This window comes from Puma concolor, chromosome A1, assembly GCF_028749965.1.
Source record: "Puma concolor isolate L17-30 chromosome A1, mPumCon1.1.hap2, whole genome shotgun sequence".
Classification (NCBI taxonomy): Eukaryota; Metazoa; Chordata; class Mammalia; order Carnivora; family Felidae; genus Puma; species Puma concolor.
In genome coordinates, this window is record NC_141667.1 from 68,450,782 (window position 1) to 68,477,546 (window position 26,765).

Below are 26,765 nucleotides of genomic sequence, written 5' to 3' on the forward strand. Positions count from 1 at the left end.
AGCTGGGAATTGTAGGAGGAAGAGAAAGAAAATGGTCTCAAAGTGGCCTTGTGGAGCAAGGAGGAGTCTTCACTTTTAGGCTTGGTGATATGAGAACATGGCGGGTGGGGAGGCAAAAGGCAGAGCTACCTATCATTCAGGTGGACTGCTAAGACCATGTCCTCAGGGGAGAGCTGGGTTTTTCCTGGCACAGAAGGGTTGAGGCAGTGTAAGAGAGCAGACTGAGGGGCAAAGGCATTTTACTGATGTTAGGCCATGAATTCCAGAGGGCACGAAGGAAGGGTTTCAGGAGTTGAGTGATGGTGGGGGAAGGGGACTGACTAGGGGATGTGCTGAGCATCATTTGGGGGTGACTGAGATAAAGAGACCATAATAAGATGGGGTTCAGTGGATTCAAGGCAGATGAAGGTGGAGAAGCTGTGGATATTGGAAGGGAGTGAGAGCTGGTTTTCCATGTCTGCTCATCTACCCTAGCAGTGGAGCTAGAAGACCTAGGGGAAGTGAGACAGTCCCAGTGCACAGTTGAGTCTCACCTCGTGTGGAAGATGGCTTCTCTTACCTGTCTGGTGGCTGGGGGACTTGAGCACAGGTGGGAAAACTAAGTTATGCCTCAAGCCCTGGGCTTTACTCACTGTGAGGAAAGTGGCTGCAGCGTGGGGCATGGAGAGGTAAGAACAGAGGCAGGCACTCGAAGAGACTGCCCAATGATCAGGAGAGGTGATGGGACAGCCATCACCACAAGGATGGAGGGAAGAGGGTGGATTTGAGAGGCACTGAGGAGGTAAGACTGCTTCTTATGGGTAGCAGATGGAATACTTTTGTGAAAAATGGAGAGGAGTTTGGATCATTCCCAAATACCTTGGTTTTATCAACAGAGCGTGCAGCCCCCAACAGTAGGCCCAGAGGTTGGCATGTACATTTGTTGAATAAATGAAACGAGGCTGTGATTACTTTTACGTATAAAAATCATTAAGCTAACCTCAGCTAAACTTACCCAGCGTGACAGGATGTCGACCCAAAAGGTTCCTGGCAAGTCTGGCCACCAGTAATTAGACCCACTTGGCCGAACTCTTTGAGAAAAGTACACGGGAAGTGCTGGTGGCCAGGAGCAGTCACTTTGTCAGCAAGCCCAAGAGGTCTCACTTACATAAGCTAGGGATTCTTTCACATTTTAAGTAGAACTATAGATCTAAAAATGTTTTTTATATGAAAGTAATTTCAAATTTACAAAAAGTGGCAAAAATGAAAATATTGCAAAGAACACGGTCACCTTTTATTACTTACAATCACAGTTAACATTTTACTCCATTTCCTTTTTCATTTCTCTCTCTCTCTACACACACACACACACACACACACACACACACACACTTCTTTGCTGAATGATTTGAGGGCTTCATGTGTTACATGTCTCTAAATACTTCAGTGTGTATTTCCTAAGAACTGGGATGCTCTCTGATGGAACCACAGTTATCAACTTAACACGTTTATGTCATCTACTCTCTACATTCCAGTTTTATTGGTGGTTAGGCTAATAAGGTCCCTTAAAGCATTTTCCCTATCCAGTACAGAATCCAATTAATTAGTCTTCTTTAATCTGGAACATTTTTGAGCATTTTTGGTTGTTTTTTTTTTTTTGACATTTACATTTTGAAAGAATATAATTCCACCTGCTTTTTAAACAATAGAAAGCTTCTCATTTCATATTTGTCTGTTGTTTTCTTGTGATTGGACTGTAGATCTTTGTTCTCTGCTGGAAAGCCATATAGGTGGCTGTGTCCTCGTTAGGGCACATGATAGGGCACATCTGGAGGCACACGATGGCCATCTGTCACTTGGTGGTTGTACTAAGTTTGATCACCTAGTCAGGATGTTGATTTGATTTCCCACTGTATAGTTGTTTTTATTCTTCCTCCTTTGCAACTAATAACTAATCTGTGGGGGTATTTAATTCAGTGCAAATACCCTGCTCCTCTTCAAGCTTTCCCTGTAGATTTAGTGTTCATTGAGGTTTCTTGCCTGATCTGATCTTTTACTGTGATGCTTGTAAAATGCTGATTTTCTACCTCTTCCACACTCTCCACAGTCATCCCTTGGCATTGCACTGTAAGCAAGAGCCACACCTTTTTTCCCTTTTACTTATCTATCTTATCAGCATGGGCTTATTAATTCCCTTTTTTTCCCCAGTGGTTTATGATATATTACGGTACCTAATTTTTTGGTGCTCAAGTTGTCTTAGATTTAGTCAGTGAGGGCTCCTTTAATCTGGCTCTTGTGCCCTTTTGACCTGACCCTATCATTTTTTGGCCATTTTCTTCCTTTTTGGTACAATGTGGTGTTTCAGGTGCATTCTGTACCTACATCTGCCCTGTTAACAGCCATTTTTCCGAGGAACTTTGGTTCTGTTTAGACAGGAAGGGTTGTTAGGTGTGGTCATTGTCATTGGGGTGACTTTGCGTTTTGGCCTTTTCAGTGGATAAGCTAAGGAATACACACATATATACATACATACAAATATAAATACATGTATACATATGTGTGCATATAAACGTGCTCATATGCACAGTAGAAATCATGTGTTGATATCATATCTCCAATTTCCATCCTTTCCCACAGGGTTCTTTCTGGCCTTTCCTCATTTCATGTTTGTATGTGCTGAGAACCTTGGCTCCCAACAACAGAAATACATTTACTTGTTGGCTCAGTTCTAAAATAGATCTCAAGTAGTTGCAGAATTGCTTTGTCCAAACCACTAAGATTAACAGTTTGCAGTGCTTTCACTCACATACCATCCTGCCAAGACTGAGGGCATTTAGTCAGTGACTGTGTTCTGAATTTACTAGGGTTGGCCCTTCCTTCTGGCTTTCCCTAGTACTGAGGCTTTGGTCTTCATTTGAGATCTAGTTAGGTTTACTTGTCTCCATTTGCTTTCAGTTTTAGTCCCCTTTGTATTCTTACTTATTTTATTTTTGAAGACATAGAAGATTCACATGCTTCCACAGGTCAAAACTGTACAGAAAAAGGCACAGAGAAGTACCAGTAATACCATATTCTTTCGGTCCTATTTCCTCACCCTCCCTTATAGGTAACCAACTTTATTGTTTTATGGTTTATCCTTCCCGTGTTACTGTTTGTAAAGCTAAGCACATTTAGAACATTTTCCTTCTTTGGGAGCCTGGGTGGCTCAATTGGTTGAGTGTCCAAACTCTTGAGCTTGGCTCAGGTCATGATCTCACAGTTTGTGAGTTTGAGCCCCATGTTGGGCTCTGCGCTTAAGACACAGAGCCTGCTTGAGATTGTCTCTCTCCCTCTCTTTGCCCTTCCCCAGTTTGTGTGTTTTCTCTCTCTCTCTCTGTCTCTCTGTCTCTCTCTCTCTCTCTCTGTCTCTCAAAATAAATAAACTTAAAAAAATTTTTTTACTTCTTCCTTATTTCACCAGTAATACCTCCTAGAATTCTCTCTATACCAGTCCATTGAGAGCTTTCTTGTTCTTTTGTGCAGCTATATATGACTCCATTGAGTGTGTACCATGGTTTACTCAACTGATCTCTTATGCTGTGACAATTTAGGTAGTTTTCAGTAGTTTGCAATTATAAATTTCCCTTCAATTAATAACTTTGTGCATATGTATTTTTATATTGGGGTAAATTCCCAGGATTGGGATTGCATGGTCAAATTGCAAGTGCATGTGTAGTTTTGTTAGATATTTCCACATCCCCTCCTCCATCTAGAGTTTTTGTGCCATTTTGCATTTCCATCTACAGGGTATGAGCACACCTGTAACTACAGATGGAACGTTCTCCCCCATGTGTTCCTAAGTGTGGCTCTGTTAGTAGTATTTGGGTCTTGATGCCAACAGCTTGGTTTGGCATTTCTCAGATTCAGCGATGGACTGCTAGACCTGCGGTCAGAAAGCATGGTTTGGGCCCAGGCCTCCCACATGTCCAACTTTGGACAATTCACTGAGTAACATGTAACCTACATTTCCTTAGCTATAAAGTGAGAATGACAAAATCTGCCTTCCAGGGTTGTGGTGAGGTTGAAGGCACCTAGTCTGAAGTTGGACTTATAATAGGCTCCAGGTTTATGTCTCTGAATCGGAGTTGTCTTGGCATCATGTCATCTAGGGCTACTGGAGCTTTGCAAAGGAAGGGCTCGGGGAGCACCTTGTCCTTGACCAGTCTCAGCTCATGAGTTGCTCGTGCCAAGGCGGGAAGGGGAGCACAGGTCTTCCAGGGCCGTGCATTTTCCTTTGCTTCACTTGCTAGTATGTGTGTTGACTTTCTCTATAATTAAAACACATGGACCACTTATTTGGAAAAAATTGTAAAATTCTGCTCTAAAACGTTTTTAAATTGAGTATCAGTAGAACTTACTAGATATGCCTTCATTGTAACAAGCTTTAATAACACTTATTACTTAAAAATCTTTAACATTTGTAAACTGGGGATAAAGGTTATCGTTAAAAAAATAACTCTGCAAGTATAAGAGGGAAATGTGAACATTTTACTGAATGCTATGGCTTTTCTAAAGAGTAAGTGAGGAAAAGATAGAGTAAAACAACAGCAAAGGCCAAGCATCTGGATTCCTGGGTTTGCATCCATGTGTTTTCTCAAGTAGGAAGCAGAATAAGCTCAACATAATCATCTTCAATGTTTACTGAAACATGATTTAAATATTCTCTAATGTTTTGGCCCATGTTTTCTCTTTCTGAATTTTGGGGAGGAAAAGGAAAAAGAGGAGAAGCAACACAATCTGACACGTCCTTTCCAACGCTGTAATTTATGTTTCTGTGAGCTAGAAAGTGTTATGTACAGTTACTCATCAAACAATTAATTTATTCATCCGTAAAAAGAGGTACAAAGGTTTTTCACATTTATTCTGTGTTTTGGAATATTACCCACACAGCTGACAAAAGAATACTGGAATATTTTTGGTTTTGTTCTTTTATTGTAAAATATATATGCAGGAATTGAAGTTAATTTGATTCTCCAAGTGCCCTCCTTAAATGCACTGTGATTTTTAATTCAAACAATATTATGTGCATTTCAAAAGGAATTTTTAAAAGGTAACTGGGGTGTGTGTGTTAGGGGTGTGTGTGTATGTGCCATGTAATATTTTCTAATCTAGAGCCCTGAAAAGACCCTTTCTTGAAAGAAAGTGCTTTGCTCACTTATATAAAACAGGGAAACAGCAAGTACCTGTGCCCAACTTCCTTTTCCAAATAAGAAGATTGTTAGTTTGTTTTGTTGCCGGGCTCACTGTGAATTCTTAACTGAACTCGGGATGCCTGGGAGAGAGAGCAGTGGCAAACACGGGGACAGGCACTGAAACAGACATTATGCCCTCTCTCTCACTTGTACAGACATCGTTCAGCTTTTAAAACTGTAGTCAATCAGTCTCACCACTTAGAATGATAGCAGTTTTCAAAACAGTTAAAATTTTGGGTTATCTCTTTGGTATCTGTTTTCATTTCCACCCCTTGCCTGCCTTTGCTTTATCGGTAATCAGGTTATTTCAGTCATTGGCTATCCACCCTCTGTTGATTTTGTTTTTCCCCCTGGTGCCTAAAGTCAGTTACAGCTCTTGTTGAGATTGCAGTTAAAAAAAACCACAATACTTTAGACTTGTAATCTTGACACTTCCTTGAATCTTCTCCTCTGCTTCTGTGGATTGCTGATGATTGGAAAACTCTCTGCTGTAGGCCTTTCCAGTATTTATGTAATGATCACATGTCACTATTATGAAAGTACTAATCTTTTAAAAATATGTGCCTATACAGTGTACTTTAGATTACTTCTGTGACGCTGGAGGTGGGACAGACGTATAATAGGATTGAGAAGATATTCGCCCCCACAATTGTAGGGAAGCTGGGGAAGGCAGACTGTTCAGTTGTGGCTGCTTCCCAAGACAACAGAGCAACCCCTAGAGCATGGGCTGGGTGTGGCGAGAAGGGTCAGGCTTGGGAGAGGCAAGGAGAGTCAGCAGGGCCCGGGGCGAAGAAGTTGTGTAGCGCACAGTTGATGCGAGCCCCTCCAGGACCCTGCTAGCAATCTCAATACACTTCAGAGAAGCCAGACTGAAGTAGATTTATTTCTTGAAGCTTGCAAAGAGAAACACCCAGCAAAGGTGGGAAAAGAAACAGAGAGCTCTGAGGGAGTTAGGTTGGGAATTCATCAGTATGATACACGTCCTGAAGTCTTACAAATGATAGAACTGGGAGTTTGAGCCAAGTTTACCTAGGGCTCCAAGGTGCAGTGAAGCCCCCGCATGGTGTTTGAGATACAGGCTATTTAAATTTGCTCAGTTTTTAAAATAAAAATACGATAAAAGCCTGTGTTAAAAAGAGACTCGGCATGTAGCTTTGCTTCTGGCAGGAAGTGACAAAAGCTATGAAGGTGTTTGAGTGCTTTTGCTGAAAGCAAGCAGTTGATGCTTGGAGAAAGTATTTTAGCAGAGGGTTGGAATGGACTTCTGAAGTTAAGCATCTACTCACCTTTGAATGAATGGAAAGGTGCTAATTGTCCCAGTCTGTTTGGAAAAGGCTTAGTAGGAGAGAGAGACTTTGTGATGCCACAGCAGTGCCATTCATACCAGCGGTTAAGTGGCAAAAACGCACGGAATTTATTCAGAAATAAATTCCTGGTTTATTCCTGGTTCAGAAATTTATTCCTGGTTTCTTTTTTAGTTATGTTAACACTCCTTTTAGTATTTGGATTATTCTGCTGACAGTGGGATAAAAACCAGGCAGCTGGTGTTACAGCCCCGTACAAATGGAAAATGAGTTCATACTTGTCATTTGCACAGGACAGAAGTAATTAGGAGGCCTGTGGGAACCTCTTTTGTTCCTTTAATGTACTTGTACCCAAGGAAACTTGAGAAAACCCAATTCTGGTCGGATCTTAAATATGTTTTCTCCTTTCATTAAGTGATGGTAGTTAAAAAAAAATTATTACATATCCCGTGACTGGATCTCTATTTGAAAAGAAAAAGAATATAGATGTTAACGTGCAGAATAGAATGAAAACCAATCTAAGAAAAGTTTGAGGGGACTTAATTTGTTTATATATTTTTTTCAAATGTTTTTATTTATTTTTGAGAGAGAGAGAGAGAGAGAGCGAGCGCACAAATGGGGGAAGGGCAGAAAGAGAGGGAGACACAGAATCTGAAGCAGGCTCTGAGCTTTCAGCACAGAGCCCAATGTGGGGCTCGAACCCAATGTGGGGCTCGAACCCACAAACCGGGAGATCATGACCTGAGCCCAAGTCAGACGCTTAACCAACTGAGCCACGCAGGCGCCCCGGGATTTACTGTATTTTTAAGATAGAATGCTTTTTTGTTTCTCCTCTGTTTCTGTAAATTTGGATTATATGTAATTAAATAACTTATTGAAAATTTGTCTTTTGGTTTGTAAATACCACCTGATTTGTGGATGCTCTTACTAAAATGTTCAAGTATCAGTGTCACAAAATGGTCCTCACCAGCCACCATTTCTTGTCAGTGATAATGTCTAATATGTCCTGGCACATGTAGAGCTTTTGTTGTTGGAAGGCACAGGATGGTGGAGTATAGATACTGAGGAAGGTGGTGGTGGGGAGAGGACCACATGTCCTGTACTCACTTTATCCTAATCATTTATCCTGATACAACGCAATCACAAGCAAAATTATTTTAAAATAAATGACCTGTGCATTATATTTTTGGATAATGCAGTGACCTTAAAAACACGTACGGTTATATAAGAAACTCTTTTTTTTAAGTTTATTTATTTATTTGGGGGTGGGGGAGGTATGAGCTGGGGAGGGGCAGAGACTGAGGGAGAGAGAATCCCAAGCAGGCTCTGAGCTGTCAGCACAGAGCACAGCATGGGGCTCAATCTCACCACCGTGAGATCATGACCTGAGCTGAAATCAAGATTTGGATGCTTAACTGACTGAGCCACCCAGGCACCACACTATAAGAAACTCTTGATAGTGGTGGCCTCTGGGGAAGGGGATTGGGAACACGATGGGAGTGAGATTTTAGTTATCAGTGTGTGTCCATTTTGGTAACTTTTGGCATTTGTACTATGTGTGTATATTATGTATGAAGAAAAGAAAAGAAAAAGGAAAAACCCTTCCCTTCTAAGCATTCCCATGTCCTGACAGGATGCTTGGTTTCCCACCCTGCCTGCAAGGATCTTCTGTGATTTCCTGGGCACCCCCTTCCCCCATTTCTTTTGCTTTTGAGGAATGCCCTTTCTGAATCCATTGACTTTACTCCCTTATCTCTACTTGTGTAATCCCTGCCCCTTTCATGAAAGTCACCGAAGATGTCTTACCATGAAATGCAGTCCCCTCCTTTCAAACCTTGTTTGACCTTTCCTGGTCACTTGAGTCTTGTGCTCTCCTTCTAGCCTCTCTGCCACTGTTGCCTCCTGTTCCGTTTTGACACCCCCCTCCCTCCCCGCACTCCTTCTTCACAGCATCCTGGTTGTGATTTTATCTTCACCCACTTCGTTCTTTCTCCTGGAACAATTTCTTTTATGCTCTTGGGTGAAATCATTTGTGTCAGCAGGTGTGGCCTGTCTCTTCAGCTCTGTGTCTGCATGTCTCCTGGCCCACTAGGTATGTTTAGTTCCCCATTCCATAGGCACCTCAAAATCAAAATAGCCTGAACTTACTATCTCTTCCCTCGCCATCCAAATGCCCAATTTTTTCTACTTGCTGTATTTCATTAGTTAGCATTCCCCAAGCCAGAAACCTGGGAATTGTCTTAAGTTCCTTCCTCCACTTCACAAGGTTTTGGAATTATAGGCGGCCTTGCTGTAACATGCATATATTGGCTCTGTTTTCATCACACTCTTTCATCTTACAAATAAACTTCTAAACTGGGCAGCTTCCTTCCAGATGGACTTGGAATAAATTTCATGCATATAAATGTTCTTTCCTTATTAAAAGGTGGGAAGGATCCTTTTCCATTACTCATCTGCATTGACAATTTTGTGCTTATAAATCCATAGAAACCTCATTCCAGGGGCATTTCTGCATTTGAGGCTTAAGTTTGCTAATTTAGTTTTAATTTTTTTAAACGTTTATTTATTTTTGAGAGGGAGAGAGAGAGAGAGAGAGACAGAGCATGAGTGGGGGGAGGGGCAGAGAAAGAGGGAGACACAGAATCTGAAGCAGGCTCCAGGCTCTGAGCTGTCAGCACAGAGCCCAATGCAGGGCCCGAACCCACAGACTGTGAAATCATGACCTGAGCTGAAGTGGGATGCTCAACCGACTGAGCCACCCAGGCGCCCTATGCTAATTTAGTTTTAGATAAAACAAACAAACAAACAAACAAACAAAACAATTATAAAGCTTCACAGAATTTGTGGTTCATTGTTTTAGCACTTAGATTCTATCTTATGTGGTTGCCTATTCAGTCACTTAAAAAAATAAATAATATCTTCTGCACAATTAGAATGATCTCTAATATTGCCGTTATTTCTCATGTGCTAAATATCGGTAGGTAGCTACTGGATAGTTGAAATTTAATGTATATCTATTATGTACTTTACATAGGTCATATCATTTAGTTTAATTCACCCAATAACTGAATGCAGAATGTGGAAGCTCAGAGACATTATTCAGTTTGCTTAGATGACACAGCTGTGGGGGTCGCTCCTTGCATTGGCCCCTCCTGAGATGCTTTAGTCATCATTTTAAATGTAGCATGTACATCCCTGAAAGTAATAGAGTTAATAACTGGGTTTATGGGCATCTCCTCTTTATTGGGAGTTGATTTCCACACAGTGTGGTCCGGTTTGGGTGCCCGTTTATGATGGAAAAGTTTGCAGTACTTCCTTGCCATGGCCCTGCTTATCCATGGTCTTGGGGTGATGAAGAAGTAAGTGATAAAGGTGACGGCACTGTGATTTATGTGGAACTTAATTTCATAATTTTAATTATTGAAGGTGGTTTGAAGGCACCCCTCCAAAAATAGTTACCAAGAGATAATTATTTTTTGTTTTATGTGTTAATAATTTCTCTGCCTACCCAAACTTTTGATAAAAGGTGACTGTCATCTGAAGATTAGTATGGTCAGTAATTCATAGTCTCTCTTTCTCTTTTTGTTTCTCTCAGTGCAATGAAACCTCATTCTTTTTTGAAGCTCGAAGTAAAACGGCTTGCAAGCATCTTTGGAAGTGTAGTGTAGAACATCATACATTTTTCAGGTATGTTAATGTGAAAGTTTTGTGCATTGTTCTAATAAGTGAAAATTGCATTTGTTTTTATAACAAGTGTTCTTTTCTGTCTATAAGTAGAAATTTAGAAGTGTTTCTCTTCTATTAATTTTTTTCAGCCACCTAATTTTCTGGATCATATTAATACACACACACACAGATACCTTCTTTGGTCCTACTATAAGAAAGGGTCAAGGACATTTACATATATATAAAATTCAGCTTTGGTATTGATGGAAATTAAATGTTCTATGGACATACTAAATTTGAAATGCCTGTTAGTCACCTAAGTAGAGGTGTGGAGCAGGCAGTTGGGTGTCCAGGGCTTATTGGAAAGACCAAAGCTGGCCATGTAAATTCACTAGGTATTTAAGGCAAAGGGGACTGGATGAGGTCATCAGTAGAAAAAATGAAGAAAGAGAACAGAAAGCCAAGGACTGAGCTGTAGGACCCTCCCAGCATGTAAAGCGCAGTAGAGCTAATGAAGGAGTATAAGACGGCCTGGCCAGTAGAGTGCATGGGAAAATGGAAAATAGAGAGGAAAATGCCATGCTGAATAAGAAGCCAGCAACTGCATTGCATGCTCCCAGGACATCAAGTAAGAGGAGGGTAGAGAGTTGACCATTGGATTATAGTGACACTTTGTTTCACATCCTTCTAGTGTAAAGATAAAACCAAATCCTATCAGGTAATATATTAAGCTTTATGTTTTGCTTTTCAAATTTAAAGTTAGATTAATTCTTCCCCTTATTCCTATTTGATGGAAGGAGCATGGAGCACTTCTCCCCAATAGCATGATGTTGGAGAAGCATTCTTATAAAATGACCTATGTCCTTTATAGAGTTTATATTAGTTGAGGGATGTGGCCCAGCAAGCCTGAGACATTGCCTCTAGTCCCATGGGGCCTGGGCCAGGGAGCTCCACATGGAAGGTGTCTGTTGAAGGTACCCTGGAATGGGAAGTCCTGGAGTATAAAGAGAAGTAAAACACTACATCAGATCTGTCGTGAAAGCCATGGCATGGATATTTCAACATAGTGACACTATTCTTAATTTAAGTAGAGAAAGTAAGTTGATTCACAGCTGAAGCTTCCAAAGGGCAATGATCTATATAATAGCTTGCCGAAACTATGAACACTCTGATATTATACATACATAAAATCCTAGAGCATGGTTGTATTTCAAATATTAGCTTAAAATAACTGGTAATTATTTCCTGCCAATATGTACAATAACTCAAATATTTCGACTAGCTGTGAAACAATGTTGCACTCTATTTTCTACATAGCTTTTGCTCAAGGGTTGTGTAAGTACCTGTATTTATGAAATCCTTATCTAATTTTCTTTTAAATACTTATTAGAATGCCAGAAAATGAATCAAATTCATTGTCAAGAAAACTCAGCAAGTTTGGATCCATGAGTTATAAGCACCGGTATAGGTAAATGGCATTTTTTCTTTGGGGAAGGGTATATACATGTGAATAAATAAATATTTAATTCAGTTGTCCACATACACACTAAAGTTTATGATTTAAATTTTTTTTTTATTTTTCTGCCAGTGAATTTCAAAAGCGTAACAGTTTATTAAAACTTTCTTGACAAAAACAGCCTATCTAGTATGTGTATTAGCTATGTTAAGTTTAGGACTTTTAGAATGTAGTACAGCTTATGATCTTCAGAAATTCATTTTGATACAATTATCACTTTATTGCTAATGATGTGATTATGAGACAAAGTAGATATCCTGAATTGTAGCTGAGTGGTGTTCTTAGAACCATTTAGTCAATCACCTGTTGTAACACAATGTGTACTTTATACTGTGGATCAAAGCGTGTTTCCTACAGCATAAAGCTTAAGTGTATAATGCTACAATTATGTCTAAACTTTACTGAGCAGTTACTAAGTACCATGTATTGTGCTAAATGTTTTCCATTTATTGCTTCATTGAATAATTCCTGTCTTTTTAATATTACCCCCCTTAATATGTGGGGAAAGTAAGGTTCAGAGACACAAGTCACTTTTCAAGGTAACCCAGCCAAGAAGCAGGAAAGTGGTCCCTTCCCTGGCAGTCTAACTCCAAAGCCCTTGCTTTGACTATTAGGCAAACCCTGAGCATGTTACAGGAAAAGCCTGATTGGGTCTTTTTCTAATACCAGCATTAAAAATGGGAACCTTCTGTGTTGTGAAAAAGAACTGTTTTGTTTCAATTCGTCTGTTAAGTGGAGAGCCTGTGATATGCAAGGCAAGATATTGGATTGGGTGCCCAGAGATATAGAGAATTGGATCTAACTACTTCTGCCTTTAGAGAGCTCCAGTGAAGCAGGTCCCAGGCCCTGTAAAACACAAGTAGGGTGCCCAAATGCCACTCTGGAAGTGGGATACTGTTCTCTCAGTTCCACTGGAGACGGCACTAAATGAAATTCTTACCTAGGAGACTTAAAGCCAAGTCATTGTTGGCAGGACAGTGGTATGCCAGATTTTAATTCCTCTTTTTCGACCCACTTTTTTTTGGTTCTGAATTTGAAACCAGAGATAATCAATAAAAGAGTGATTAATAGTGAATGTTCAGTGCGTTACCATTATGTATTACTCACTTGGGTTATTTGCTCCTTTGATGCCCAAGACTTAACTGTTATTGTATTAGAGAGATATTCTTGGTATTTGAATGAAAATATTCATTGAAGGGCACGTGGGTGGCTCAGTCGGTTAAGCTTCCAACTTTGGCTCAGGTCATGATCTCTGTGCTGACAACTCGGAGCCTGGAGCCTGCTTCAGATTCTGTGTTTCCCTCCCTTTGCCCCCCCCCCCACTCAAAAGAAACATTTAAAAAAAATTTTTAGGGGCGCCTGGGTGGCTCAGTAGGTTAAGCGTCTGACTTCGGCTCAGGTCATGATCTTGCGGTTCGTGAGTTCAAGCCCCGCGTCAGGCTCTGTGCTGACAGCTCAGAGCCTGGAGCCTGTTTCAGATTCTGTATCTCCCTCTCTCTCTCTGACCCTCCCCCGTTCATGCCCTCTCTCTGTCTCAAAAATAAATAAATGTAAAAAAAAAAAAAATTAAAAAAAAATTTTTTTTTAATTAAAAAAAGAAAATATTCATTGATATCTAAAAATTTAACCTTCAGGTTACCAAGGTTCTTCCTTAGATAGTGATGTAGTTAAGGAAAGAGTATTTACTTTTGTATTGAGAAGAAGAGCTGATAGTATTTGGGCTGTTTTTCTAGTTGGGGCATAAAACATTGTGAGGTTTGTAGAGAGAATGTGTAAATCTATCTTCTTGTCACTGAAGTAAAGCTAGTGAAAAAGCATCTGTCAGTGTTCATGCTATTAAAATTGTAATTATGCTGTTTAACATATGCTGTAGTTGGTTTCCACAAATTTACCCATACCTGATTTCTTAAATTTATTGAAATGCAAATGTTGTGGCTACTGGGAATTATTATTAGAAAGTTATTGGGTTTTGCATATTAAATATCATTTCTTCCAAGAAAGTAATTAAAGGTAACCTTTGCAGAATTGGAAGCTCCACTAAATCTGTTCTAATTTTGTGGATGGTATTAACTCCCCAGTAAGTCGTAATGAAACCCAAATCTCCGTGTCTGTACGTAGGAAGCATTAACATTACCCCATCCCTGGAAGAAAGACGTTTCATCCCACTGCCCAGAGCTAGGCTCAGGCCCAGGTGGGTCTCTGACAGCTGGTGGTCACCAGCACGTGGACCGTTGATTGTCAAAAGTGGAAAAACAACCAGCCTTTAACACACGTCATATGCCTGCTCCTTTCTTGAGACTCCTTTCTGGAGGCCCCGTGGGATACAAGCAGAGCCCTGGAAACACAGGCAGCCCCTCCTTCAGCCTTCAGGCTTTTGGGGCATGGGGGATAAGGGACCGCAGAACAGGTGGCTGTGGTTTGTGAGTGTGGGTGTCTGCCTGCTTTGTGTGTCTGCATTTCTGCTGGTGTGTGTGGGACGGAAGAAGAGTTCTTGTCTTTGCTCTCTTTCCTGCATCGTGGGGCTTACAGAACACCAAGAAGATTCCAACATCTCTTAGAAAAATGAATTACTAAGAAGGAAAAAAATTGACATTTTTAGTGATACATGACTGCCAGTTGTCTCAAAAGTTCAAAATTTGTGGGAAAACGGAGCTGAAATCAGACTAGTTCTTTTGGTGTTGTTTTATTATCACATAGCAATAATTTAAAATAGATACTGATGAAGTATTTTGTGATACACTGGTATCTCTTTCTCTGAGCCCCTCAAAAACTTCTCGCAAAGGACAAGAGTGTGTGCGCCAGCGTGTATGGAGGCAGGGAAGTGGTGATTATGGGGAAGAAGCTCTTTCTGGTCACTACGGAGAGCCACTAGACATGCATCGGAACTCTTATACTTTACACTGTAAATCTCTCTCTTCATCAAGTACTTTCTGCTGCAAGGAAATAGTAAGAATACTGTACAAGAATATTTCCGCTAGGAAATACTCTGAATAAGTATGTGTGTGTGTGTATATATAAAATTATGATATAATTTTATTATAGTCATGAGTTGGACTCTCAATCTACTGAGCCACCCAGGCGCCTCAACTAGAAATATCTTTTAATTTTTTTCGTGTGTGTGTGGGGCGCCTGGGTGGCTCAGTCCGTTAAGCATCCGACTTTGGCTCAGAGTCATGATCTCGCGGTTCATGGGTTCAAGCCCCACATCAGGTCCTGTGCTGACAGCTCAGAGCCTGGAGCCTGCTTCGGATTCTGTGTCTCCCTCTTTCTCTCTCTCTCTGCCCCTCCCCTGCTTGTGCTCTGTCTCTCTCTCTCAAAAATAAATAAACATAGGGGCGCCTGGGTGGCGCAGTCGGTTGAGCGTCCGACTTCAGCCAGGTCACGATCTCGCGGTCCGTGAGTTCGAGCCCCGCGTCGGGCTCTGGGCTGATGGCTCGGAGCCTGGAGCCTGTTTCCGATTCTGTGTCTCCCTCTCTCTCTGCCCCTCCCCCGTTCATGCTCTGTCTCTCTCTGTCCCCAAAATAAATAAACGTTGAAAAAAAAAAATTAAAAAAAAAAAAATAAATAAAATAAATAAACATAAAAAAAAATACATATTTTAATGAGGAAAATGAGGCTCCAAGAGATTTTAAAAAGAATCTGCTGAAGACCACACAGTTATAGCAGAGCTGTGTTTTAAACTGGGCTGGTGGAGCACCTGGGTGGCTCAGTTGGTTAAGCATCCGACTTTGGCTTGGGTCAACATCTCACAGCTCATTGGTTTGAGCCCCACATCAGCCTCTGTGCTCACAGCTCAGAGCCTGGAGACTGCTTCAAATTCTGTGTCTCCCTCTTTATCTGCCCCTTCCCTGCTCATTTGCTCATGTGCTCGCTCTCTCTCAAAAATAAATAAACATTAAAAAAAATTTTTTTTTTAATTTAAACAAACTGGGCTTGTAACATCATACCAAATGGTTCAGTGTTCTTCCCTTTCTCCCAGGCCACCAGGCCATGTCACAACAACCAGCTGGAGGTCAGAAAGCTCATTCTAAGTCTTGGGTAGGCTGTGGCAGATCAGTTTATGTTTCTGGATCTTAGTTTTATTAATCTTGTAATATGATTTTCTCATTATCCTTTATTCCTGAGAGAGAAGCCATGAGGGAAAATTGAATGGTAAAGTAAAATCTCATTATAAAATGCCACAGTGGGTCCATATGCTGGGTTGTATTTTCAGGGCAAATATTTTTTCCTCTGCAATGAAGTATACAGTATCCAAGTCTTTCTGATAACAGAGCCTGTTTTAAGTAGCTCTTATCTTTATGCTTCAAATCATTTATAACAATGGAATTCTGCTCTTTATATGGAATTTTGTTTTTTAGCCTTTTAGGAGTGAGATGTTGCTGTTTGTGCTATCTTATGTACTACCTTTAAAAAAAGGTTAAATTTCAAGTAAAAGAAAACCTGTCACAGGTTTTCTCCCATTCTCTATGCTGGTTCCCATCAACTCTTGAACATGAGGCACACACAGATGGAGCCTGCCATGGTAGCTCATATCAAGTGGTGTCCCTAGCTAGGCTGACGGGAGCCACTTTGATGAGTGTTTCAAGCATCTTTTTATTTCTAATAAAGGTAGATGGGGTAGTAAGAAGGGGGAACTTTCACAGAAGTGTGTAGGAGGTGAATTTTGCTTGTATAAGTCTCATCTCTTTATCCCATTTATCCTGTAAATGTAGGAGGAATAAGATTTGGGGCCATGAAATGGCCTTTTTCCTCCCATACGTGGGCTCTTTTTGTGATGAATCAGACTAGACACACAAAAATTCATTTTTCCTGTACCTAAATGATATTTTCTTGTGTGAAAGTCAGAGTCATTCACTGGCTCAAATTCAGCAGCTGTGGAGTAATTTTTCAGTAAGATGAATGTTCACTGAAATCCAGCAAACAAAATCACACCAATCCCCAGGAAAATTATGTGAAGATTAGTCCATTCCCAGGGAAAGCTCACCTTGCATCCTCAGACTCTTTAGAGAGGCAGCACTTTGCATGGGCTTTTGGCTTACTTTAAATCTTTCTGGGAACTTGATCTGGCACAGGTGAGGTGAGCATTAATAAATGGTTGTGCCACAGCAGGGTTCAGGGTAAAATCATACCAAGCCATCCTGTGGGGCATGCTTTACAACTTGCTGTGTAAGTACGACCTAGTGACATGTTGATTCATGTAGAATCGTTGCTATTGTATAATTTAGCCCAACGTAATTTATTATTTAGTTGTAGAGCTGGAAGACCATCAGTATCCTCTATTTCTAGCTCATTCTACTTAAATCTAAACCTAACCTCTTTATTTTTTTTTATTTATTTATTTTTAAAAAAATTTTTTTTTTCAACGTTTATTTATTTTTGGGACAGAGAGAGACAGAGCATGAACGGGGGAGGGGCAGAGAGAGAGGGAGACACAGAATCGGAAACAGGCTCCAGGCTCTGAGCCATCAGCCCAGAGCCTGATGCGGGGCTCGAACTCACGGACCGCGAGATCGTGACCTGGCTGAAGTCGGACGCTTAACCGACTGCGCCACCCAGGCGCCCCTAAACCTAACCTCTTTAATAAATTTCTGCCTCTGAAAGATTGTCCTTCTATCTAACCTAAGACTCTCATATTAGAATTTAATATTACTGCCTTGGTTAATATTGCAATGAGAATCAATTGAAAACCCTTATATACTTAGGGTCTCTGTGACTCTGTGTTGTTTTTCTTCTCTGCATACTTTGTAGATATTGTGAATGAGCCGTGGTTTAATTTTGTGACTGTGTGGTTTTATCTGTGTTAACCAAAATGTTGCATTTCCAAGTGGCAGGACAGCATTGCAAATGAGTCGAGACCTTTCTATTCAACTTCCTCGGCCAGATCAGAATGTGGCACGAAGTCGAAGCAAGACTTACCCAAAGAGAATAGCACAAACACAGCCAGCTGGTGAGTCACTGATGTAACCTTGCATTTCCTTTTAGGGTGGTGGTGTAAGATAAGCTCAGGTGGTGACTATGGCCATGTAGTTTCATTTATTGTTAAGTAGGATTTTTAATTTGACCCTGAAACTGTCGAAGCAATTAGAAGTTACTATAAGTAACTTCAGGGTCAAATTAAAAATAGTAAGTTTTATATATAGTAAGTTACTATAAGTAATTGAGTAATTTCTTAGTTTGATGTATCTGAGATTGGAACTGAAACTCTTACCAAACGTCCTTTAAAAAAAGTAATAGTATTGATATAAATTAAACTATACAGAATTCAGTTGGATTTTTATTGTTGGTTTTTTATTGTGAAATATGTGTATAGACAAGTGTTTACAATGTACATACATGCATATGTATGTACACTTGCACATACACACACAAAATTTAATATAGCCTGTAATCCCAAAGTCCTTCCTATTAGTCTCATTATTTATATCTTCACCATCTCCCTTCCCAACCAGAGAAAATCCCCATCTAACTTTATGATAGTTATTTCCTTAATTTTTGTTAGAATTTTAATACTGTGCAGACTTCCCCAAACAAACAAGTTTATTTTTGCCTATTTTTAACATAATTTATATGAATGACCATGGCATACATTGTTTGTGTCTTGCTTCCATCAGTGCTGTATGTATACTAAAGTGCATTCATTTTTCTTGCTGTGAGTATTCTGTTATGACATTCTCTTTATCCATTCTGTTTTTGATGGACAGCTGGGTTATTCAAATTTTTGTTTTAAATGAAGACTACTTCTGTAATAAAACCACCTAATCAGTTTTAATCCATGTTCAATGCTCAGAACTCACAGAATTATTTTGTAAAGTGATGTTACTGAGTTTGGTTTATGTCTTACCTATAGGTCCCCCTTGTCTAACATGCTCCATGGACTTTTCTCATACTGTTTCATTGAGTCTCACCATAGCCCTGTGAGGTAGGGCAAGGCACAGAGTATGTTCCCATTTTACAGATGAGGAAGACATAGTTCCAGCATCTAGAGAAGTGTGGGGCTGGAATAAGAGCCTAGATCTCCTGGTTTTTGTTTTTACCATATTGTGGCAAGTGAGGGGAATTTTTAATAACAGTAATTTCTATCTGAGCATTGCATGACAATTGACATAGCATTGTGACATCTGTTGTTTCATTTAATCCTTATGTCAAGCCTCTGAGGAAAGTGTTCTGCTCTACTGCTCCCCGTGTGAGAGTGTCACCTGACTTACTCTTTCGAAGCCCAATTAAATCTGAGTGTAGGTTCCCCCCATCACTGAGCTGGGAGGAAATTAAATTCTTTCTGTTGGTTCTGCAGTGGCAAAATAAGACATGAATTAACTTTGCAATAGGTTACTTTGCCACAGAAGTATTATCATTTTCCCTGTTTGGCTGATGAGGAAACTAAGAGTTAAAAGGACAAATTTGTCCAAGATTATATAATAAATAGGTAACTTAGGATAAAAATTTTACCTGTAATATTTAATATTTTTGTCTTAATAATTTCTATTTATCTTTGTATATGAGCAGTCTGAAATTCCATTTGGATCAAATACAACGTGGTACAATTAGCAAACTTTCAAATCCTATGCTGTTTCTGAATTGCTGTGCCTCATGAAATGAGTGAGACCAACTGAGACTATCAAAAGCATGTCTTGCTTCAAATTACCATTGCATTCTACTCAAGACGTGGGAATCATACATGCTTTGTTTACAAACCTGCTCCCTTGCTCCTTTTCTTCTCATATCCTCTTACAAAGATAGTTGCCTCTGTGACACTTTTTGTATATGTGTGGGCGTGTGGCTCTCCTTGGAAGCCCAAATACTGAAGCTGATTAATTTAGGGACAAAGGTTTTTGGTTTTATTTTTGTTTTTCTCTTGGCGTATGCAGAGAACAACCCCAGGGGATGATTTTGGACTTTCACACCCCTCATTCATCTTGTGTTGTATTAAAACACACTCTCTTCTTGGTAGGGGATAAGGGTGTGGTTAATGTACCACCCAGGCTTTTCAAGGACAGCCTCTCAGCATCTGGGAGACCTTTTTAAAATGCACCACATTATGCATTTATTATTATAAATGCCTGCCTGGTTCAATTGGTGGAGCATGTGACTCTTGATCTCAGGGTCCTGAGTTCAAGCCCCACGTTGGGTGTAGAGATTGCTTAAAAATACATACATGCATACACATTTGTTTTAGAAAAGTTAAGAAACTTAGAACCTTTCCTTCCAAAAGAAAAAAATCTTTCATATTCGATTCCATTCTCCTGATAGTTAACACTTATTACGTAGCTTTCTAGTTGTTTGTATATCCTTTCTGCAAAAGCAATATAGTAGTCTTTTACAATCTGCTTTTCTTATTTAATAATATGTCACGGATATATTTTAATAAGTTTCTAAATGTTCTTAGCACCATTTTAGCATCTATATAATTTTCTGTTACACAGATGGATAGACATATAATTTATTCAACCAATCTTTAGTTCTTAGATGGTTTAAGCTGTTTGAAATTTTGAAGAATATAAATATAACTAAAGTGAATCTCCATGGAGTGATAGCTTTAAACATCCATGCTAATTTATTACATGTATTTTAAACAATGGTTCATTTTCATCATTTTTAACATAAAAAGGATTAAACAATGCTGTGTTTAGAAACTAAGTCAGACTTTGCTGTGTACACATTTCACTTTGATTTTGAATTACTTTTAGTCTGACTTTTCAAGTCTGGATTCCACAAAACTGCGATGTGTTCTTGGATCCAGAGATGGACCCTCCCTTTGACTGTGTGACTGTCTTGGGTAGGGAAGGATCACTTCGCAAATGCCTATGGTGAGGTGTCACAGTTGCTGTCACACATATAGGGAGAATGTGGTGGAGGCAGAGATTAATGTTTTTTTGCTTTCTCAAATCTTCCATTTTCTCTTTCCTCTAATTCAAATGTACTTTACTGGGAGCCTCAGCTGAACCCAGCTGGTGGTGACCCAGTCTCAGCCATGCCCTACTTCTCAGGTCATGGTGGGGTTCAGACTTGGAGCAGAATATTTGAAGAGGGTCCTCTTGTCTTCATCTACATTAGTCACTGCTGTGCTCCTTGTTCCAGCCAGGCCCCACGAAGGTGGGCAGTTCTGTGCGAAGCTGGGCTGGGATGTGTGTGTGAGAGGGAGGGGTCTTTGGCTTGGCGTGCCTGAGAGCCTGCTGTGCTTAGGGTCAAGCCTGCGCAGAGACCTCACTGGCAGTCCTCCGTGAGGTTTCTGCTGCCTGGGGGAGGGGATGCTTCAGAGAGTGCCTGCAGGTCACTAGGTCAGGTCGCTGTAGCCCTCTGGCCTCTGTCCCCTTCCCCACCATCGCAGGCAGTTTCTCCAGCCTGTTACTTTTTCTTCCCACACCCCCAGCTTGCTCAGAGCACCCTCTCCCTCGGAAGCTTCCTATTCCTGAGGCCCATTCATGGGTGGCTGGGCCGGAAAGGAACAATAGGTCTTGTCTTTTTTAAAATTACTTTTTACTGACCAAAGGGGAAAAAAATATTACTTTACTAAATTACGACGCCACAGTTACTTAAATTTTCATTTACAAATTTTGACCGTTAAATTTTGATCAACAGAAAACTGATTTTGAGATGTAGAAGAGATTGATTAGATTGTACTGTATTTGACAAAAAGGAGTTATGGTTTATTTATTTATTTAAAAGTTTTATTTAGAGCTATGTCTACATCCAACCTGGGGCTTGAACTCATGATTCTGAAATCAAGAGCCAGATGCTCTACTGACTGAGCCAGCCAGGCATGCCTGGAGTTATGGTTTAAATAAAAGATAGATTTTCTCTTTCTACTCCAAACAGGCCAGCTATTAATTTTCATAGATTAAATTCTGCTGATATTCTCCCTAAAACAAAATTTTAGAACTATAGTTTCAGGAGTTATTGGCATAGATTCTCACCTCATTTAACACTTACATATAATAATAATTAAAAAAAACTAATTGTGGTAGGAGGCTTTCATTTTTTGTTAGTTTATAACATTAATGGATGGTGCATGACTCATTACTATAGAAGACATTCTTTTATTTAAGTTAAAATACTTCAGACAAACTCAGTGATTTCTCCCCTTAACTTGCATCTTGGTTGTCTGGAGATTTAAAGCACTTTTTTTTTTTTTTTTTTTCCCACCTCTTAGTCACAAATAATAAATGCCCTGGTAGCTAAAAAGCCATTGTGTTTAGAATCCGCCAAGATTAGGCCTTGGCACCTCTATGAGGAAGTGCATTCCGGAGTCAAGAGCCCTGCACCCAGCCTGCCTGCTGCTCCACCCCAGGAGCTCAGCGCCAGGGCAGGGAGCCAGAGCATTCCTGCAGATCTGCATGGCCTCAGAGGGAGCTTGGGGGTAAAGCAGGAGGCGAGAGGTCAGGAAGGAAAAGTGCATATTTGTACAGCCCTTTCTCTGACAAGGTCTTGGCAACCCACATAGGTGGGTTCCTGTCAGAAGAGAATCAGCTATAGGTAGGCAGTACAGACAATATCTGGCTATAACTCATAATTAGCTGTAAGAAAAGTACTGGGTGAAGAAACCTATCCATTTGCAATGGATAAACAATGCTGTGATTGTCTGATATGGCATTTTAGGTTCTTAACGGCACCACACTGACGAACAGAGAAATAAATAGTTGCAGTGTAGCCTTCAGACGACTGAAAAGCAAGATCCGGTGACATTTTGGCATTCTCACTCAGCATCTGTGGGAAACGCTGCAAACACAATGCCTGGGGGTGATGAAAATGACTTTTGAACGAGGTTGGTTTGTGCTAGTCTGCAAGCAGACAGCTACTGCTCAGGCCAAGCCACTTGTTTCTGTGCAGGGGAGTGGACCCAGAGTTGCCAAACTTCCAGTGTTTTAAGGGAAGCATAATATGTGGATATTTATGTAAACTTTCCAGAATTTTGAATAGTGGCAATTTCATTTTAAAGATAGTCTTTTGTGTGCTAAATTGGAACCTTCCTGAGAGCCAGATGTGACACGAGGGCTGCCTCTTTGGAACCTCTGATTGACAGCTGGTATGAACCCACCTGTCCCTGGAGTTCACTGCGGGTTGCTCCAGCATCCCCTGTGAGCATCACTAAATTGGATTCAACACTCCATGACTCCCAGCACAAGCACTTTGTTCTTAATAGGTCAGTTGGCCAACACCAGGGGATGGTGGGTGCTGCACAGCTCTGGCCCCTGCAGCATAAGATTAACACATGGGTAGCTGACCAGCATCTATTGGTGACCTGACGTGGGTGCACCCCAGAGCAGGACAGATGGAGAAATGCTTTAACATAGTGAAGTGCAAGTTCATTGATACAGTATATAGCTCTGGGCTGTTGAGAAATAGTAATGTCAAGAAAGTAATAATCATTTATTAAGTACTTCCTTTGATTAGCACATTGTGTGAGACATGACATCAGCAGAAGCCCAACTTGGCTGTGGCAATCAGAAATGTATTTTAAAAGGTTTTTGTTGCTGGTTTTTTTTTGTTTTTGTTATTTGTTTTAAATTTATTTTTGAATAAACACATTTGCACATTCACGTTTCTAATAGAGTTTTGAAAAGCTTAGAGGAAGACACAGATTCCTATGCTAGGAAACACGCATCATAATTTATGGGAAAAGTAACAGAACAGTACAAGACTGATCATACAAAATTCAAATGTTAGGACTTTCTACTGTGTTGTAACAGATACAAGCCAAATCTTTAAGGCAAGGACCATAAGACACATTCATATCTGTACATTTTAATAGAATAGAGTAGGTCATTAAGTGAGAGCATACTTGGTTTCAGAGGAGGAGAGCTCATAGGAGGGCCCGGAGTCGTTGGATGAGATGAGGTGTAAGACAGTCACTTTGTGTTGTGTATAAGGAAACGCGGGCCCAAAGAGGTGAAGTGATTTCTGAGTGTCGAATGTTCTGGAACCTGGAGGTATCTGGATGAGAATCACTAGGCACTCTGAGGAATGTCTGGAAGAAGACTGTGGCACCTTCCTGTGCACCTGATGGGAATCCTGGAGTGTTTGCTTATCCTGTGAGGGTCAGCAGAAGACAGGAAGGGAAGAAATTAGTATCCATTCTCATACAAGGGAATTAGAACAAGGCATTCTGACCAGGAGTGTTATGTGGCTGGTTTTGGAGATGATTTCTTGAAAATTTAACAGTGTTAACTTTGTTTTAGAGAATGTGTGATTGTGACATTCATTCTTCAAGGTAACAAATAAGAATTAGCTGATCAATCTACTGAGATAATGATCCAGATCTGTGATTCCTGCTTCTTTTTCACCTGGACTGGAAGAATTCCTGCTGAGTCTTAGATTATCTCTTAACTGATTATTGAAACACTGCATTGGGAAGTCATGTGGTACAGTGGGAGGGAAAAAAAAGGTGTGGTGTATCCAATTTGAGTAAATTTGAATTCCTGGTCTAACTTGGCTGTGACCTACAACCATCATTCCATATTCTGATCTTTCATCTCATTATCTATAAAATAAAGGAACTGGTACAAAATCACTAAAGATCCCTCTTCCTAAAATTCTTTCTTCTCTCTGGCTTCTCTGTCATAGTGTTAAAAGGACCAAATATGACAAAAGATTTTGGAAAGCTTTTTTAGAGTAGTTTTTAAATTTAATCATTATTTCAGAAACCTATAAGACGTGGAAGATATCTTACCAGATCACAAAATACATTTTTCTCCTTGGAAATATACAATGTTTTTGTATACTTTTATATACAGAAGTATAGCTGGTTCTTTAAAACTTAAGTTCAGGGGTGTCTGGGTGGCTCAGTCATTTGAGCATCTGACTTCAGCTCAGGTCATGATCTCGTGGTCTGTGAGTTCGAGCCCCATGTTGGGCTCTGTGCTCACAGCTCAGAGCCTGGAGCCTGCTTCAGATTCTGTGTTTCCTTCTCTCTCTGCCCCTCCCCCACTCAGGCTCTGTCTCTCTCTCTCTGTCAAAAATAAAATAAACATTAAAAAAAATTTATAAAACTTAAGTTCAAATGAAATTCATATTCCTGAATGAAATTAATTGCAATAAGCAATTCATTAATACAGCTTTTTAAGACGTTCTTTTAGTCTGAATTGACCAGATGAATCTGGATTTTACCTCTTTGGTTAACTCATGGTTAGAAATTAGTGCTATCTTCTGTTGGTGGGAATATAAACTGGTGCAGCCATTCTGGAGAACAGTATGGAGGTTACTCAGAAAGTTCAAAATAGAACTACCCTATGATCCAGCAATTGCACTACTAGGTTTTTACACAAAGGATGCAAAAATATAGATTCAAAGGAATACATGCACCCTGATATTTATGGCAGCATTGTCAACCATAGCCAACTATGGAGAGAGTCCAAATGTCCATTGACTGATGAGTGGATGAAGAAGATGTGGTGTGTGTGTGCGTGTGTGTGGTGTGTGTCTACACACCACACACACACACACACACACACACACACACACACACACACACTGGAATATTACTCAGCCATCAAAAAGAATGGAATCTTACCACCTGCAATAACATGGATGGAGCTAGAGTGTATTATGCTAAGTGATATAAGTTAGAGAAAGATAAATACATGATTTCACTCATTTGTGGAATTTACAAAACAAAATAGATGAATATATGGGAGGAAGTCAAAAAGGGAGAGAGGAAAACAAACCATAAGAGACTCAAAGATAGAGAATAAACTGAGAGTTGATGAAGGGAAGAGGGTGGGGGATGGGCTAGGTAAGTGCTGGGTATTAAAGGGGGCACTTGCTATGATGGGCACTGGGTGTTTTGTGTAAGTGATGGATCACTGAATTGTATTCTTGAAGCCAATATTGCACTGTATGTGAGCTAACTAGAATTTAAATAAATATTTGAAAAGAAAAAAAAAGTGTTATCTTACTAGGTACAAATAGAGGCCTTTCTGGACAGGTTTTTGTATGGCTTTGTCTCTGCCTTTGACTTCTGAGAGAATATAACCAAAGACTAGTCCTTTAGTGAACCTACTTCTTCTTGTAGAAGTTAGTGTGAATTGGTTCCACCTTCGCAGTTGTTTGTGGTCACAGCTCCTAAGGCTCTGCCTTGACTTTACAAACCATTTAGGTAAATGTTTCTGCTTTTTCACCCATCTTTCTACACAGATGGAGGTTCAAGGATGTCTGTCAACTGTTTAAGATGGTTTTGAGATAGATTTCTTAGGCAGACAATATCTGAGGATTTCACAGCTTTGTTTTACTACCAGATTCAGAATTCACAGTGATTTCTCTGTCAGCATCTTCTTCAGACTTTGAGAAATCTGGGATTGATTTCTGTAATCTGCTCTCCTTACTTATTGGTATCAGTGTGAAAAATGGTTCGCATTAATTCCTGGAGTTCAGGATTATTTTGGTTGGTGTAGGGAAAGCAGGGGAGGCAGGCAAAAAGGAACCACCTTTCCTGGAGCAGGTGTCCTGTTTGGCACTTTGAACAATGCGCTATGTGGATCTTGGAACCAAGTGTCCTGAGGGGTGACAGGAAATCCCTCTGTAACAATGGTCTTGCTCCTCCCCTCTCTCCAGGGGTGAGAATGGGGCACCTGAGGAAACCACCCGGTTTCCTTCTTCTGAGAAGCTGGAATCAGAGCCCAGAAGATGAGTCAGCTGTGGAGAGCCACCACTTTTGGGGCTACTGTTACAGCCCAGGTGCCAGGCACACCCATGAACAAAGAAGTGGGTTTGCAGAGAAAGAATAGAGTCACTGAGAAACACCAAAGGACCGTGCAGCTTTGAGAGGAGAATGGGGATAGGACACAGGAGCCATGGATTCCACTCTGTGAGGTCCTGTGATGTCCTTTAAGTTGAATCCCTAATTTGGTCTGGTTTCCTTGCACCTTAACAGTGGATAACGTTACTTCTTTGGTAATCCCGTGAGGAACATGGGTGATATTCTCATTTTACTCATGAGGAAACCGAAGCTCAGAAACAATAATTACTTACTCAAGGTCACACAGATTGTAAGAGCAGTGTTTGAATCTACGTGTTTGGTATCTTAGAGCATATATTTGGAAAGTAAATGGAAAATAAAGAAGGTGAAACTCCTTGAAT

At 40.3% G+C, this 26,765-nt stretch overlaps 1 protein-coding gene across 6 annotated transcripts in view; it reads left to right on the forward strand.

Moving 5' to 3' along the window:
* EPB41L4A (erythrocyte membrane protein band 4.1 like 4A) overlaps positions 1-26,765 on the forward strand; it is a 255,704-nt gene that overhangs the window by 169,110 nt on the left and 59,829 nt on the right. For all 6 annotated transcript variants that reach the window (XM_025924337.2, XM_086683617.1, XM_086683457.1 and 3 more), the window contains exons 10-12: positions 10,110-10,201; positions 11,571-11,648; positions 17,522-17,643. In XM_025924337.2, coding sequence (XP_025780122.1) covers positions 10,110-10,201; positions 11,571-11,648; positions 17,522-17,643 — 292 coding nt within the window. The remainder of the gene's footprint in view (positions 1-10,109; positions 10,202-11,570; positions 11,649-17,521; positions 17,644-26,765) is intronic.